The 15,859-nt window shown below is 38.0% G+C and overlaps 1 protein-coding gene across 1 annotated transcript in view; it reads left to right on the top strand.

The window, feature by feature from the left end:
- The window catches only part of ACSS3 (acyl-CoA synthetase short chain family member 3), a 99,023-nt gene that overhangs the window by 63,181 nt on the left and 19,983 nt on the right, over positions 1-15,859 (top strand). Inside the window, exon 10 of the mRNA XM_074901487.1 lies at positions 14,983-15,078. Within this exon, the coding sequence (XP_074757588.1) occupies positions 14,983-15,078 (96 nt within the window). The remainder of the gene's footprint in view (positions 1-14,982; positions 15,079-15,859) is intronic.

The raw sequence follows: 15,859 nt of genomic DNA, 5'->3' as shown, positions 1-15,859 counted from the left end.
AGACATGTTTCTATACAACTTTTTTGGTTGTGTACTATGGGAACCAAAGTTGCATGAGAGTGTAGGAGGTTCATATTGGAGATATCTGCTATGTTCTGAGTGTCAGCTCACTGGAAGGCAGAACTATGAGAAGATTGTGCACATTTTCTGTTTTCATGGAAATAAGCTGTCTTATCAAGTAAGGAATGAGTGTCTGCAGCAGGCATTAGGACAAAAATCACATAGTGCTTGCTACAATATCGCTGCTGAAAGAGAAGGTTATGGTATGCGCTCATTGTAATGAGATCTTGGATAGACTGAGATGTAGTATGGTAAAATTTACTGGTAGGAATTTCCCAAGTCCCCAGGTAGTACGATTAATTAATATACTCTATCACTTTTAAAATTGGTCTCTTTCCTTCTCTGTGTCTTACCTCTGAAACATGCAAATTCTATGTTGTTAATATTTTTATTAGAACATACTCTTATTATGTAATTCTACATAGGAGTAATGGTTATACAGATGTTTTATCAGGACTATACAAACAAAGCAACTGTATCATTTAATTCAGTGTAAAATGTATGAATCCTAGTTAAGTATACACACTGTAATATATTTCAGTGAAGTATTTCCCACCACAATCATGTCAGAGGAAGTTTTTATTAATGTGTTTCCAGCATGATGTGGTCCCCAGTCTTCAGTTTCCATTGTGTTGTCTTGGCAACATTGTGAAGAATCTTCAGTGAGTATCAGGAAAGATGGATTTTGCAACTGAATTGTGTTAGCTAATCTTTCCAGGTTTCCACCACAGAACTGTTCTTTAGTTTAGTTACCTTGTTAAGCTAGATCTCCACCTCCCCACATTTGACAACTGGATTCCAGATTTTGTTCTTCAGTCATCTTCTGCTTTGCCCCATTCAAAACTGTGCAGATCAGTCCAGTGCATTCCTTAATATGATGCATTCCAGTCTGCATTCCTTTAATATGGTGAAATTTTCAGACCAATAGGCAGCAGGAAGGGTAAACTAGACAAAGGATGGGTGTTTCATTTGCAGCAAAAGGGTCAATTTTTGGAAAATTTTTTCCGTGTGCCAGAAATTGAGTCCTGGAGTTACAGAGCCCAACAATCTGGAGCTGAGATGAAAGAGATGAAAAAAATTTCTTCTGAAGTCCAAGCTGCTGGTAAGTTAATTAAGTGGTGCCTCAGCGTAGATGCAGTTCATGCTTCTTGAAGACGTGTGTATCCTGTCAAGACTAGGACCATATTTTTTAGTGGAAGTTGATATCCTGCAGAATAGTTGTACAGAAGTGAGAGTTACTTTGCAGAAACTTCTGCAGCTCTGCAGCACTGAATTACAGAGTCTTCTGAGCATAATTTTCTGGATAACTGAACTTATAGCAGGTACCACTTGTTGGATAAGGAGTTGGCTGGGTGGTTACACTCAAAGAGTTGTGGTCAACGGCTCAATGTCCAAATGGAGAGCAGTGACAAGAGGTGTTCCTTAGGGTTCAGTATTAGGACCAGCACTGCTTAATATCTTAAGTGCACCCTCAGCAAGTTTGCTGATGACACCAATTGACAGCGTGCTGCAGTAGACATGCTGGAGGGATGGGATGTGCCATTCAGAGGGATCTGGACAGGCTTGAGAGGTGGGACCGTGCAAACCTCATGAAGTTCAACAAGGCCAAGTGCAAGGTCCTGCACATGGGTCGGGGCAATCCCAAGTACAAATACAGGCTGGGTGATGAGTGGATTGAGAGTAGCCCCGCAGAGAAGGACTTGGGGGGTATTAGTGGGTGGAAAACTGGCTATAAGCACTGGCTCATAGCCCAGAAAGCCAACTGTATCCTGGGCTGCATCAAGAGAAGCGTAGCCAACAGGTCAAGGGAGGTGGTTCTCCCCGTCTACTCTGCTCTTGTGAGACCCCACCTGGAGTACTGTGTTCAGATCTGGGTCCCCCAACAAGAGGAGGACATGGATCTGCTCAAGTGGGTCCAGAGAAGGTCCACGAAGATGATCAGGGGGCTGAAGAACCTCCCTTATAAAAACAGGCTGAGAGAGTTAAAACAGGCTGAGAGAGTTGGGGTTGTTCAGCCTGGAGAAGAGAAGGCTCCAGGGAGACCTTATAGCGGCCTTCCAGTACTTAAAGGGGGCCTACAGGAAAGATGGGGAGGGACTCTTTATCAGGGAGTGTAGTGATAGGATGAGGGGTTTTAAACAGAAGGAGAGTAGATTTAGATTAGATAGAAGATTAGAAGAAATTTTTTCATGTGAGGGTGTTGAGACACTGGAACAGGTTGCCCAGAGAAGCTATGGATGACCCTCCCTGGAAGAGTTCAAGGTCAGGTTGGACGGGTCTTTGGGGTTGGAACTAGATGGTCTTTAAGGTCCCTTCCAACCCAAACTATTCTATGATTCATGTAGAGGAAGAGGAGAAAAGTTGTCATTTATTGTGTCTCTACCTGGAGGCTTGCATTCTGTCCTTTAAGGGTATGAACATAAAGATTGTTTCAGCCATTGTTTTTTGCTTAGTAATCAGACTTGTGCAGATGTGGACTGCATGTCGTTAGTTACAATAGCTTGTCATCCCTTCAGTGTCATGTTAGGACACCCAGTTCAAATAGATGGTTGTCCTTATTAGAAGAGAGAGGAGGAATTTTTTTCAGGGGCCACAGGCATTGCCAAGGCAGAGACTGACCTTTCAGTAGTTCATGGCTATCTCATTCTGTACAGTGGCCTTTACTATTAGCTTCAAAGAAAGGAAAAGGAACAGAACTTGTATTTTTTCATTTGTCTGATCAACCTGTGTCAAAATCAAGGAGCTCTTTCCTAACTCATCCTTATGATTGGTTTCTTTCTTGAGGTTGGAGCATTGATAGTTCTTGCAATTTTTATTTAATGATAATTTAACAGAATTTAAAAGGAGTGACATGAATTTACATTAGGATTTGACACTCTTTATTTCTAATGAGCCAAGTGAGCTTTGGAGGAGCGAACCAGTCTCTTAAACCTATGAAGAGCAGTTGTGCTGCTTTTTTCCAGTATTCCAGTTATGTTACCACTCAGATGTGGAGGAAGAAGGGGGAAAACCTGCCCCTCAGCGTGGGATATCAGAGCCCTCAGTCTGTGTCTACATCCAAGGAGCATGCTGTTATTGCAAAGACAAAATTTGCTCAGCCTCACTCTCCTTCCACCCCACCTTTTACTTTTTTTTTGGTGGTTGAATATGTTTAAGATATAAATTACTTGTGCCTTTATATGGGCAGTCACATGGAACATTAGAATTACAGAATATTCTTAAATGAGCCTTGAGCACCCTGTTTCTAGGCAGCTAGAGAAGAGAATTAAGTGTTGAAGAGTGCCGGAGCTCAGAATCATGCATTTTATTGGTGTGATCATTGTTAATCTAATGGTAAAATACTGAATCTCTGCTCATGCTGACACAGTTTAACATCTCCATCATACGTGAATTGTGACATGCCTTAGTAAAATGGGTGATGTTACTTCCCCATTGTGTTGCCCTCTGTAGCATTTCAGTCCTACAGTTATCTATATTCATCTTCCAGTCCTGAATTTTCATGAGTTTTCTCTGCGGAATCCATGTGAAGACCATGTGAAGAGGATTCTTCTTCAGAAATTTAGGCTAAATCTGCTTAGCTGAGAAATATTGTTTACAGAAGTATCTTGTTTATTACTATGTACTGCTTATGTGTGTGTTGGATATGAAAGAATGTCTGGATTATATACATATGCTCTAAGGTGTTTTTACTTTGAATGAATCATTACAGCTGCATACGTTTACTGTGGTCTTTGGTGCTGTTCACCATCTCCCCCATTTCATGAAGTGTATATTCTCCAAAAATGTTTCTCTTTTGAGGGTTATTTCAGATGTGCATTTCACATGGCTTTCAGTTCTCCCATGCATTTTGGGAAAGGTGCCACGCTCCAAAGATGATACTGGGTCAGAGATGGCAGGAGTGCTGTAGCTTGGAAAAAAGATCGATCTCTTTTGGTTTTATTTATGGGATTGATAACCAGTTTGGGCATGGTTAACTCAGTAAGCACATTAGCTCCTTCTGGTAAGAAAAAGCATGCATCTCTGTTCTTTAAATTGCTGGGAAGATTCTCTTCCTCCTAGCTATACTCTTTTCTTGCCACTGGTCAGCACCTCCTCTGTGTCGATACAAATTCCGTATCAGCTGTGCCACTGCCACTCAGTCTCATTTGTGCTGACGTTTTCTAACTTAGAATTGATAGAAAATATGTATTAAGCTTTTCTGTTGCCATTGGACTTCAATTTCTCAGTGTTCATTAATCTTAATCTTTTCTGATTGTCTTTCCACATGCAGCTGGGGACATGCATTAATATGAATGAAGTATTAGAAATGTTTTCCTCCTTTTTAAAATTTCATTGATGTGGTTTAGAAGATTGAAAATAAAAGAACTGTAAAGCAGTCTTAAGTTATGGAATTCAGCCATGAACGGTGTTTAGTGTGCACTGAATAGGCAAATGAAGGAGAAAAGGGTACACCTTAGGAATGAGTGCGCTAAATAAGAATAGTGCAGTCTCATTTGCCAGAAGGAGACAAGCTGTGACAGGACCTCGAGTTTTTATGTGTGTGAAGATGTTACAGGTTGCTGATCTCAGTCTTGTCACATGACAACTCCTTTTTGTTGCTCAGAGAATAAAGGCTGCATTAGTGTAAAGTAGATGATCTTCCTGATGATTTAAGAACAGGAAAGCTAGTAGTAAGCTTCATGGATCTAGTGCATGGAAGGAATGAATCTTTACAGGATTTAAGGCTGCTCAGTGAAGGTAGAAAGAGAGAGGAGAGGAGTTTCTAAGATGTTAGACCCTGCCTGATACAGAAAAATATATCTGAATTGCACAGTAGTAGTTTTGTCTGTCTTTTCCATCTTGGCAGTATTACTATGCATACAATATATTAAGATTCCCTGAAATTATTAAAGAGTAAATGGTTAGTACTGAGATGTATAATTACTTCTTATAATCTTTATTTATCTTGTAGTATTACATCATGATGTTACAGTAGGAGAAAAGTAAAAATTAGGAATTAATTTTTATTCTGAAAATATAATTCAATGCATTGCCGGACTTAATGCATCTTTAAACGTGCCATCTGACATCTTCAAAATATGACCAAAAAGCCTTCTATTCTCTGCTGATTATCTTGGCTGCCATTTTGTTACAGATAACTTATGAGATGTACATTATAAATTACCATTTGGAAGCAAAATGAATGCATAAACTGGTGCTTTGTGATGAGCTTGCCAGTTCATGGTAACTGAACTTGTTTCCTTCTTTGGTTTTAATATTTGTCATGGCCCAGCAATCTTTAACTAAGCTAGTTAGAGCTTCTTTATAGTTACATTTTGTAGATCTGTTCTGGAAACTTTATTTGGATGTGCTTTGAAATCTTCAGAGGCCTTGTGTGTATGTATGATACCACAAACAGCACAGTTTGTAAATATTCCCTGTATTTGGATAGGATTGTGAAAGGGAGCCTTGGGGGAATTTTAATGGTTTTGGGGGTTGATTTTGTTTTCAAATGAGTGGATTGAATATAGCAATAGAACTGTTATGCAAGAAGTGCTTGGCCTTCACAAATGTAATATGCATTCATAGTAATAGATGATAAATTATGACTACAAGTGCTTTGAAGCATTTAGAAAATCCTAAAAACATTGCTGGTTTCTCTTCTAGTATTAAATTATAAGAATAAACACAGAAACTAAGGTACTTTCAGAAAATATATTACTTTAAAAACAAAATGGATTTTATTTTGAGAAACAGGTATCAGATTTTCAAATACCTTTAGCTTATTTTGTAATTTTTTTCTTGGACTTCTGCACATTCACAAGAAATGAGGGAGATACTCTGCTTCTGACTAGCTGTACATGGGTGTTGTACACTTATTAATATGGCTCCATAGTCAGATTAATACTAACATCGTAATTTTTAGATTGTGCAAACATGCTTGAAGCTGTCAGTCTCAGTGCTGTATACGTGCATAATAATATGTGAATGCTTGCCCATTTAGGTAAATATGAATATATTTTAATTAGCACAACACTGAATATAATGCAGTATTTCCTTTTAAAGATTAGAAATAGTGTTCCAGCTGAGGTGAGAGGCACTTATTGAAACCACCACAGGTTAGGATTTGATATAAAGTTAAAGCAATAGAGTAATACATAGGTGATATTTCAGAAAGCTATTTGTTGCTAAAGCTGTGTTTCAGAAAAATGGCCTGGCTTATGAAAGCACTTAAATGTGTACCTGTGTTGCATTTGACATTTAAAATGTAAAGGGATATCCTAAACTGTGAATTAGACTAAATGGACAAATTGATTGTGGAAGAGAAAATTCTTGTGATACTGTTCCTGTTTTAAATTAAACATACTGAGATAAATAGCTTAGCAGTGGGTGGTGTGTAACTGGGTGTGTGATTTGTGAATGGTCTAAGCTTACTGTTGTCATTTAACCACAGTTGTCAACTAAGTCCCACACAGTCACTCACTTACTTTCCCCCCTGGTGGGATGGGGGAGAGAATTAGAATCAGAAAAGTAGAAGTGAGAAAACTCATGGTTTCAGTAATAAGCAAAGCAAAACAAGGAATTCGTTCACCACTTCCACAGCAGGCAGGTGTTCAGCCACCTCCAGGAAAGCAGGGCTCCATCACACATAAAAGTTACTTGGGAAGACAAACGCCATCACTTTGAACCTCCCCAGCTTCCTTCTTCTTCCCCCAGTTTATATGCAGAGCATGATGTCATACGGTATGGAATATCCTTTTGGTCACTTGGGGTCAGCTGTCCTGGCTGTGTCCCCGCCCAACTTCTTGTGCACCTCCAGACTACGTGCAGGTGGGGTGCGGTGAGAGACAGAGAAGACCTTGATTCTGTGTGAGCATGGCTCAGCAATAACAAAAAAACATCTCTGCATTATCAGTGCTGTTTTCAGCACAAATCTAAACATAGCTCCATACTAGCTGCTGTGAAGAAAATTAGCTCTACCTCAGCCAAAACCAGCACACGTAAGTGCAAACCACCAGTGAAAGACAGAGTGGAACATCCCTCCTTCATCTCTGGTGCACTGCCTTTGTACCTCTGGTTTTAGGCCAGTCCTGCCATGTGTGTAGCCACACAGCGAGCAGAATCAGAGCATTGATTTAGGCAAAAACTAACCTGGCTGAAAGGAAAATTAATATTTATCTTTTTTTTTTTTTTTTTTTTTTTTCATCTGAATTCAATCCGTTTCCATGTAAAAATGGGGGAAAAGAATGATGGGAATGTACAGCTGAGGTGTAGAAGGATAACGAGACCACACTTTTTTTTTAGTTATCTTCACTGATGTGCATTTAAATTAGCTCGTCAACTGCGCAGTGTCCAGTTGTGCATTTTAATTACAAAATCATCCTTCTTCATATAATGACTAATGAAAGTGAATATGGCTGTCACATCATTGTCCCTTTTAGCTATCATCTGCGCCGTGCTTCAGACAATAACCACTTCCTGTGGTGTCTGTAGCATATGGCCCTGTTATTGATTGAGTACCCCTGGTGCTACTGTAGAGTAAATAACGTAGAGAACTTCAAGTGGAAGTGAATACTGAACAGCAATTAGTGAAAAAAAGCAAATTTTTGTGCAATGCATTGGTCCTGTTGTACAAATACATCTGTATTCAAGAGTCTGTTTAATTAATGGATATTTCTAGTTTCCTTAGTCACCCTTTAAAAAATGGATTGGTTCATTTCCTGGTTATATCTCTTTTCCATGTTTTCCAAGTGAAGTTTCTACATCACCATTTCTGAGCAGAGAAAGTTAAGGAGTTAAGTAGAGGTTTTTTAAAGCTCTGTGTATAATTTAACGATGTGAGAAAGGTCAAATTTAATTTCACTTGGTTGTGAAGAATAGTTGAAAAACACTTTTTTTTTTTTTTTTTTTTTTCCCCATGAGGCTTACAGTTAACTTGTAGAGGTTTTACACTGTTTTGTAGAGTACTAGTGGGATGAACAAACATGTTTTGCAGCCATCCCACCTCAAGGTAGAAAATTGTTCTGATCTTCTGCCAAATGAATGTAATCTAAATTGTAAGCAGCCTGATGGATGCCATGCTTTAGATGTGATAGTCTCTCTAAATAGTATTTGAGCAAGAAAGTCTTAACTGAAGTTCTTTCCTGTTGGTTTACTACATATTCTTTACCCTAGCTGTAAGTTTGTAAGGAGTAAAAAAACACCATGTAAAACAGGTATGAAAATATTGATTACAAATCACTCAATTTGCACACCTCACCTAAAATTTGATACTTCATATGTGTTTTGGTAAGGTAGACCCCTGCTACTCATTATATTTTGACATTCTCTATGCACCTGGAATTTATTGTGTTGATGCTGCATGCATTTAAGTCACAAGAGGAATGAGTTAAAAATGCAGTCAGATGGAGGAAAAATAAATGATAATTACCATCACTATTAAAGATTTTTTCTGCTGCATCTGTCATCCTCCTCAGAAATAAGGGCTGAAATGAAATACCAAATGATGCATGAAAGAGGTTTTGAAGTTTCACTACTACCCAGGAAAGCCTTTCACAGTTTAGGATGATATATTGTCTTTAATCTAACCTAATTATGCATAATGTGTGAATTGGATTTAATTTCATACTTGCTTTCTGACAGTTGGTAAAACTGAATCAGGGAATCCTTAAGAATTTACATCTTTCCAGATTCTTCAGTCATTGTCTCCTTGTGGCTCCTCTCACTTTTCTGTTATAATTTGCTGCAGTACCCTGCTAAATATATTAGAAGATGAGAATTTCACTAAATATAAACTCTGTCATTGAATTTTACTGCATTTGATGATAGACTTAAGCAAAATGAAGAGGAAAGGGGTAAAATGGGTGGAGAAGTTCATGATATAATTTCACTAGCCTTTACCCTTAGTAGGTGGCAAAGACCATGGCATATGAACATGTACTAACAATGTGAGTGCAACTGTACTGTGGACTTCTGTAACAGTCTGACAGCCCAGCAATCTGTTCTTCTCTGTGCCCTTTAGTGCCCTGGGATAACAGTGGCCAGGTGTCATCTCCTTGTTTTAATGTTGATGGATGATTAGCATCAGACTGTTTGTAGTTAAATACCTAGCACTAGCCAGGTATATTTGGTCTTTCCACACATTCATACTTCAGCATGCACCAGACTGGAGCTGATCAGAAAATGTAGATCTCTTCCAGGGAAGGGATAAAGAAAACTTTGTGGCAAAATTATGGAGTAGTTATTTTTGAGTCCTTGCTAAAGGCATAATGAGCTGTGCTGTACAGAGACTAAAACACTTACCTGAAATTATCTTCCAAGACCAGTAAGTATAAGACTAATGTGATGCTTGGGCTACCAGCCTGCAGCATGGCTATCTAGACAGAATTTGTCAGAGTTAACAGTGCTAAATCACGAGTTGTGAGTAAGGCTACCAGCTACTAGTGCAGTCAGAGACTTAGAAACTTGCTTGAGTTCTCGTGATGATGAACTGGCAGGGAAACTGACTGCTTTGTTCTGCAGAGTCATATGCTGAGGAGTGAAGGAAATGAGGTCTATATGAATACTTGATGATCTGGCCCCTGAGTTCTCAGGACCCTGCCAGTACCTATTACTCCTGTTACATGTTAGATTTGGTTTCGTTATAAGGAAGCAGTATAGTATGCTGCGATGCAGATTTTGGGGGCTACAATTCATCTAGTACTATGGTTTTCTGTTCCTGGATGTCCAGTAGTTGTTTCCATACCAGAAAGCATGTTGCTGTTACTTCATTGAATTCTTCATTCTGCCCTTTCTGGCATAATCAAAATTACCATTGTGTGCAGGGAGCCTGTGCTTGTGGATGCATTTGTTATCAGTTGCTGCCTAAGCTTTCTCCCTTCCATAGACCCTTTTATCAGTTCTGTCTTCTGCTGCAGTAATTCCTTTAATTCCCCTCAACCAAAATGACAGCTTTGCCAGGAGAATGACTCAGAACAGTACTGCCACAGTGAGAATTTAGTGTAATATATTTATTGCATTCACTAATGTGTTAATGTATGACAGTTGCTCTTTCTTTTTTTTCTTCTGCTGCGTGACAACTTCCCACCTCTTTGCATGCTTCCAGTGTCTATCCATTGCATCCTAAGAAAGTCAAACCAGACAGCCTTACATTACTCACTTAGTGCAGCCCAAACTCAAATATTAATGTCAAAACTCAGTGTATTTTCCCTAAGTATATCCTACCAGAAAATACAGTGTTTCAGCAGTGTGACAGTCTATTATGTTGAGGAACGTGAGACACTGTCTAGAAATTATAATTGTAATGTAATAATTGTAATGTAAGTGGTACAGGGCATTTTTCATCTTTAAAGTCCTGAGTTATTTTGAGACTGTTTATTTCGATTGAACTTGTATGTTGACGGAATGAGCAAGACAGTTTTGAGCACAGAACTTACTAGCTATTTCTCTGCATCATTTGGCAGAGAACAGCTTCTGCAAGTCAGGCACATGGGCGGGTAGAAACTTTCTGATTAATAAAGTCAGGCCTTTACACTCTTACAGACTCCCATTGCTACTTGTAAGAGAGTGCACTTTTTGCTTCTGCATCAGCAACACTTTCTCTGGCATAAAAATTGCTTTCAGAGGTGCAAATGCAACAAAAATGCCTGTATCGGACTGTTCATTACCTGTCTAATAATACTAAAATATTTTAAAAATAGTATCTTCCACTTACATATAGAACGGAAGAAAACAACATCACATCTTTGAATTTCAAGGACTATTTCTTTACATCAGCCCTTATCCTGAAAGTAAAAGCATAAGGAGGGATTCGGGACACTTTAACAGCTGTGATTTTAAGACGATCTCTCACTAACTCTCTCCCAAGTCTCAGTGAAGTTCTTTTCGTTATTCTCAGAGGTACATATATTCATTCCATTATAATTCAGAGCAGGTGTTGAATGTAGTTACCAGACTAGTTGTGAAACATTGGTCTTCCAGTGTAAAACATTTCTCTTCTAAATAGCTGTTTCATTGTCACATCATAAGGTGTTACGCAAAAAGAAAATTGTTTTATGATCCAGTTGTCCCTTCCACAGCTTGAGGGAAAGCTAATTTGCTAACTTAGTGAGTGGAAGGTTGTTGCGGTAAGGCATTAGCTGTCTTTTTCCATCTGCTAAGCCACAGAAATGCGGCGTTTAGATCACAGCTAACCCCTGCAGGAGGTTAACCTTCGCGGGAACAAAAGCACAAACGCCAGTATGGTGGATGCTATTTGTTTGGTTTATTAACTGCGCAATTGCTTTATATACGCCTTTCTGTACATCGCGAGATCTTTAGCTCCCTGTTCTTTCCGTGCATTGCGAGATCTTTTCATGTGCCTCTATTTTTTCCGTACATCGCGAGATCTTCCAAGCGCCTCTCCCTACAGAAGGTTAGCGCCTAAATGTTTACAGAAAGGACTGACTGGAAGACCACTGTTCTGTTCCTTACATTAAAAATATGCAAGTTCCTAAAGACCTCAGTGTTGTGAATCTGTCTAGATGCTGTACGTTAATTTCAGAGATTCTGCAACTATAAACAAGTGAGTGTCAGGTAAGGGGTGTCTGTTTATACATTCAGAAGCCTGAAGTAAGGGATAGGTGGAATATAGTCTCCCTTTGACAAGCATTATCCTTCAAACTCTTGCTGGTTTAACTTTCAGACCTGGGTCTCGTAACCTGCATATATCCAGAATCGAATTGTAAAGAAACCAACCTTAATTCAAATTAAAAATTCTTAAGCAGCTTTATTTATTGGAAATATATAAAATGGCCACACAGTACTTGTTATTACACATAATTGGTAAGGAAAATTTCTTATTAGTACTTATTTTTCTGTGTTCTTCTGAACAGTGATGATTTTGTTTCAGCAGGATTTTGAATTGAATTCCATTTCCAAGTCAGACTGTTTTTTCTGTGATAAAAAATGCTGTCCCAGAAAGGGTTTACTGTTTTCTGATCATTTGGGGAAATTGATATTTCAATCCAGTATCCTGTTTGGAAGATTTCCCAAGAAATGTACAGCACAAAGATTCACGCTATATTTTGACAGTACTCCTTTGTGCTTCTACAGTGTAAGGGAATCTTTAGCATTCAGGAACTGTTAACCTAACACAAAGAGCAGATGCTTTTGGGATTCCCTCTCTGAATTAGTATCTGGTCCAAGCACCAAAAAACCATATTTTTTTGTGTATATAAAAAGTCTTACTGATCCATGGGAACTGAACGTACGGTTTGGAGATTAAAGCACTGGGTAAATATGAAAATTATATGTTCACTGGTAATTGAGAAGATAATAGAAGAAATGGCAGCAATTATAAAGACGTATTCACAAAGTTTTGGAATTCGTGATTCTTGTTTAGAATAAGTGAACTTTCATTCAGTCTTGTTTGCTGTTGTCCAAAAAGCAGGGAAAATACAGATGACGTTTCCTTTCTAGTTTATATTTTTTTCATTAGCAGTGTGTCAGAGAGTCAAATCCAAACCAATTTTCAGAAACTTTAGATTCTCCCTCTCCCCTCAGGGTTGATTTTGATTGAGAGCTCTTGCTTAGAAATGATTATTAATTTCCGGTTCATGCAAATCTTACTGGTACATCAGGTTAACAGTGATGCTGTGTTTCCTAGCTCTCTGTAGCAAACTTAATTACTGTGTTTTGGTGATAGGAAAATACCTTTCTCATGTCATCTGTTGCAGTATGGTTTTTGGCTCTTGCCATGCAATATGTAAAGCAAGCTATATTCCATGCAATGCCTTCTTTTCCTCCTAACACAGTCAGAAAGTAAACTGTCCCTTCCACTGTCTTTTCCAATTCCCCGTTCTCAAAGAAAAATACCATTTGTCATTCTGTTCTGAGGAAAAGAGAAAAAAAGTCTTCAGAATAGATTCTGTACAGAAAATTAAGCTACCAAACTGTTGAATAAATTTGCGAGTTTTAAATTTGCGAGTTGTGATCACGGATGGGGTATGTTAGATCATTTTGATACTGTGTCACCACTGTAATTGTAGCTTGTGTGTTGGAAGAAAAGATCGGGATACATGACTGTGTGGGGAATGTGCATTATGTAGAAGAAGGAACAGGGAATGATGGGGAAACAACCAAGCAGAGTTTTTAGTCTGTCTGCATTAGCATTGAGGTTGATAATTCTCATTCTGTGTCCCACAGCTGGAGTTGGGCCGTAGTTTATCTGTGTTAGGTTAATGCTAATTTTCACTACTTACTAACACATGATGTAAAACCACCACAAGTTTCTGTAATTTCGTTGTTCTTCTTGCTTCTTTTAGCACTTGAATAGAAGCTTAACAACTTCTGAAGTGTCAAAGTAATTCTGTGGAAGCTGATAAACCAAATCAACTGTAATTTCCTAATGCAGGAGAACTGAAAATAGTTTTGACTGTACTGATCAGATATAAATACAGAGCTGAAGAAAATACTGCTTTGTTGTGGTGACACTTGGGGGTTGTGTGGACTATGAATTCCAGGCTAAGTGACCCAAGACTTGGGGCTTCTCCAGAATAACGAAGCCATGTTTTTAAAGTAATAGTCTCTTACTCTGTTCCTGCTAATATTTACAACCACCTACGCTTTGTTTTCTGTGGCTCAGAGTTACAGCAGCATTTAAGTGTCATTTTTATAGATTTTTTTTCTTAGAGGGAAAGAGAGAAGAGCAACTGTTGGTTTTTTTTTTTCAAACTTAGACTCTGTTATATGACTTGATAGTTTTTATTCCTCTTCTGTAATAAGAACTCTTGTAGTATAAAAATGTTACGTGAAATTGAGCTTTCGTAAGAAAAAAGGGAAGGTGAGAAGGGAGGAATTTCTAGCTGCCTAACTGTGGGGATAATTAGTAAGGTGTAGGCATTACAGGTGTCTTATTTAGAAGCTCTGAAAAAGGTATTTAATGTTGGTGTTTCAGAGGGGATTCCAGATCTTCCTTCCATGGGCTTTGTTCAGGGAGCAAAGACACGCAATGCCAGTGTTCAATTTATCGGTGGGCAGTGAGGTGAATGTGTATCTTCCTAAGGTTCTAAAACCAAGAGACATTTGTCTTCTCACATCTCCTCTGCACCCCTCAAAAAAACCCCACTCCAAAATGTTGTGATTAGTAAAGCTTTAATGTTTGTAGGTGGAGGAGGAGAAAATATCTGTATTATGATCACAAAATCTTGGAGCAGTTTGATTTTCATTCCTTGGATTGTTTCCCTTGAGTTTATTTTGTCAACACTGAGAATTTAGGTCTGACTTTTCTACCCTGTTTCTTTTTGAACCTTTTCATTATCTGCAGTAGTTCTCACCAAGAAATACTAGCGAGATCTCCAGGATTATAAAAGACAAATTCCTGATTTAATTATTTAATTTTGTTAGGCACTACCTCTTCTTCAATCTTCCTCACCAATATTGTTTTGGAAAAAATTTGGTATTTATTCACCTTCCAGACCTCTGAATGTGTAGCTCCAAAATAGAACAACAGACATTTTGTTATTGGGATAATAATCAGCCAAGAATGGATTGATGTTTTTTCTGGAATTCATTCTTCCCAGGGATACTCACTTGTGAAATAACCCTTGAAGTACATCTGCCCTACGCAGTACTTTTATCATGGCTTTGCTGTAGGCAGTTTCTTACTGGCATGGTATAACCTTATGTCCATAGCAGAATAAACTACAGGTGTAATGCAGAAAGTGTTTATTTCTGACTGTGTTCATGGAGTAGAAAATTTTGAAGAATGTAAATTTCTGTAGTGAACTTACATTTATTAGATAATGTGTAAAAGCACCTGAATTCTAAATCTTCCATTGGTTGTCTGGAATTTTTTATTTTATTATTTTGATGTGCTGAACTAGAACAAAAACTTAGAACCAATAAATACTTAATGATACTAAGAACAATCTTAACTAGACAATATTTGTGTTCTTTTAACAGAATCCGGTTCTGCAATTACTGCTTCCTGTATTGGTTTGGGGAACTCTACAACGCCTCCACCTGGACAGGCAGGAAAACCAGTGCCAGGATACAATGGTAAGGATGTGCTAAACATTCTACTAGAAAAGCATATTGCTTATATTCCTGAGTAAGTGCTCTTTAATTTCCATACCTCATAGAAAAAGCAAATTACAGTCTTATTAACACATTTTCCTCCTTTCTGTAACAGAAATCTCTGCTTTTGTGGGTGTTATGGAATGTGATTGTAATAAGAAATTCAGTTATGCTCAAGAAAATTGATCAACTACTTCTACCTTTATTATATGAAAGGACTAGCACATAATTCTAGACTGGATATAAAAAAGATATGAAAAAAGTACTGTTCTTTAAGGCTTTATGTACAATTGCACTGTTTTAAATGAGAGCAGCAATGAAATTTGTATTGGCAAATCAGAAAGAAAAATGTTAGTAATAACCATCAGCAAAAGAGGAAATGATAATAACTAGAGAAGTAATTGCTGTAACTTACACTTTAAGTATTCTGTTATATCTGTGTTTATCAATTTTTCAGAGGCTAAATTGTTTTGGTTTGGGAGATGTACATTGAATAATTATGTCTGAGGCACATTGATTAGCTTGATTAGATTTTTTTTTTTTTTCCCTACAATTTGATATGAGGAGTATTCTGAAGTGCATAAAGAAAATTCTTACTGAAGGCTGCCTTCCACAAATGTGTCATAGTGAACTAACAAACAGCTTGGCAAGGATATAAATCTTCTATTTAAACTCATCTCATACTTTTGTAAAGAAATCAAAATAATTTTTCTGCCTTTTGTACAGGCATATGGGCTCATATTTGAGATAGTTGTTAAGCACA

The sequence above is a fragment of the Athene noctua genome, chromosome 3 (assembly GCF_965140245.1).
Source record: "Athene noctua chromosome 3, bAthNoc1.hap1.1, whole genome shotgun sequence".
Taxonomy (NCBI): Eukaryota; Metazoa; Chordata; class Aves; order Strigiformes; family Strigidae; genus Athene; species Athene noctua.
The sequence above is the reverse complement of the archived record's forward strand: the minus strand, read 5'-3'. Positions and strand labels throughout refer to the sequence as shown.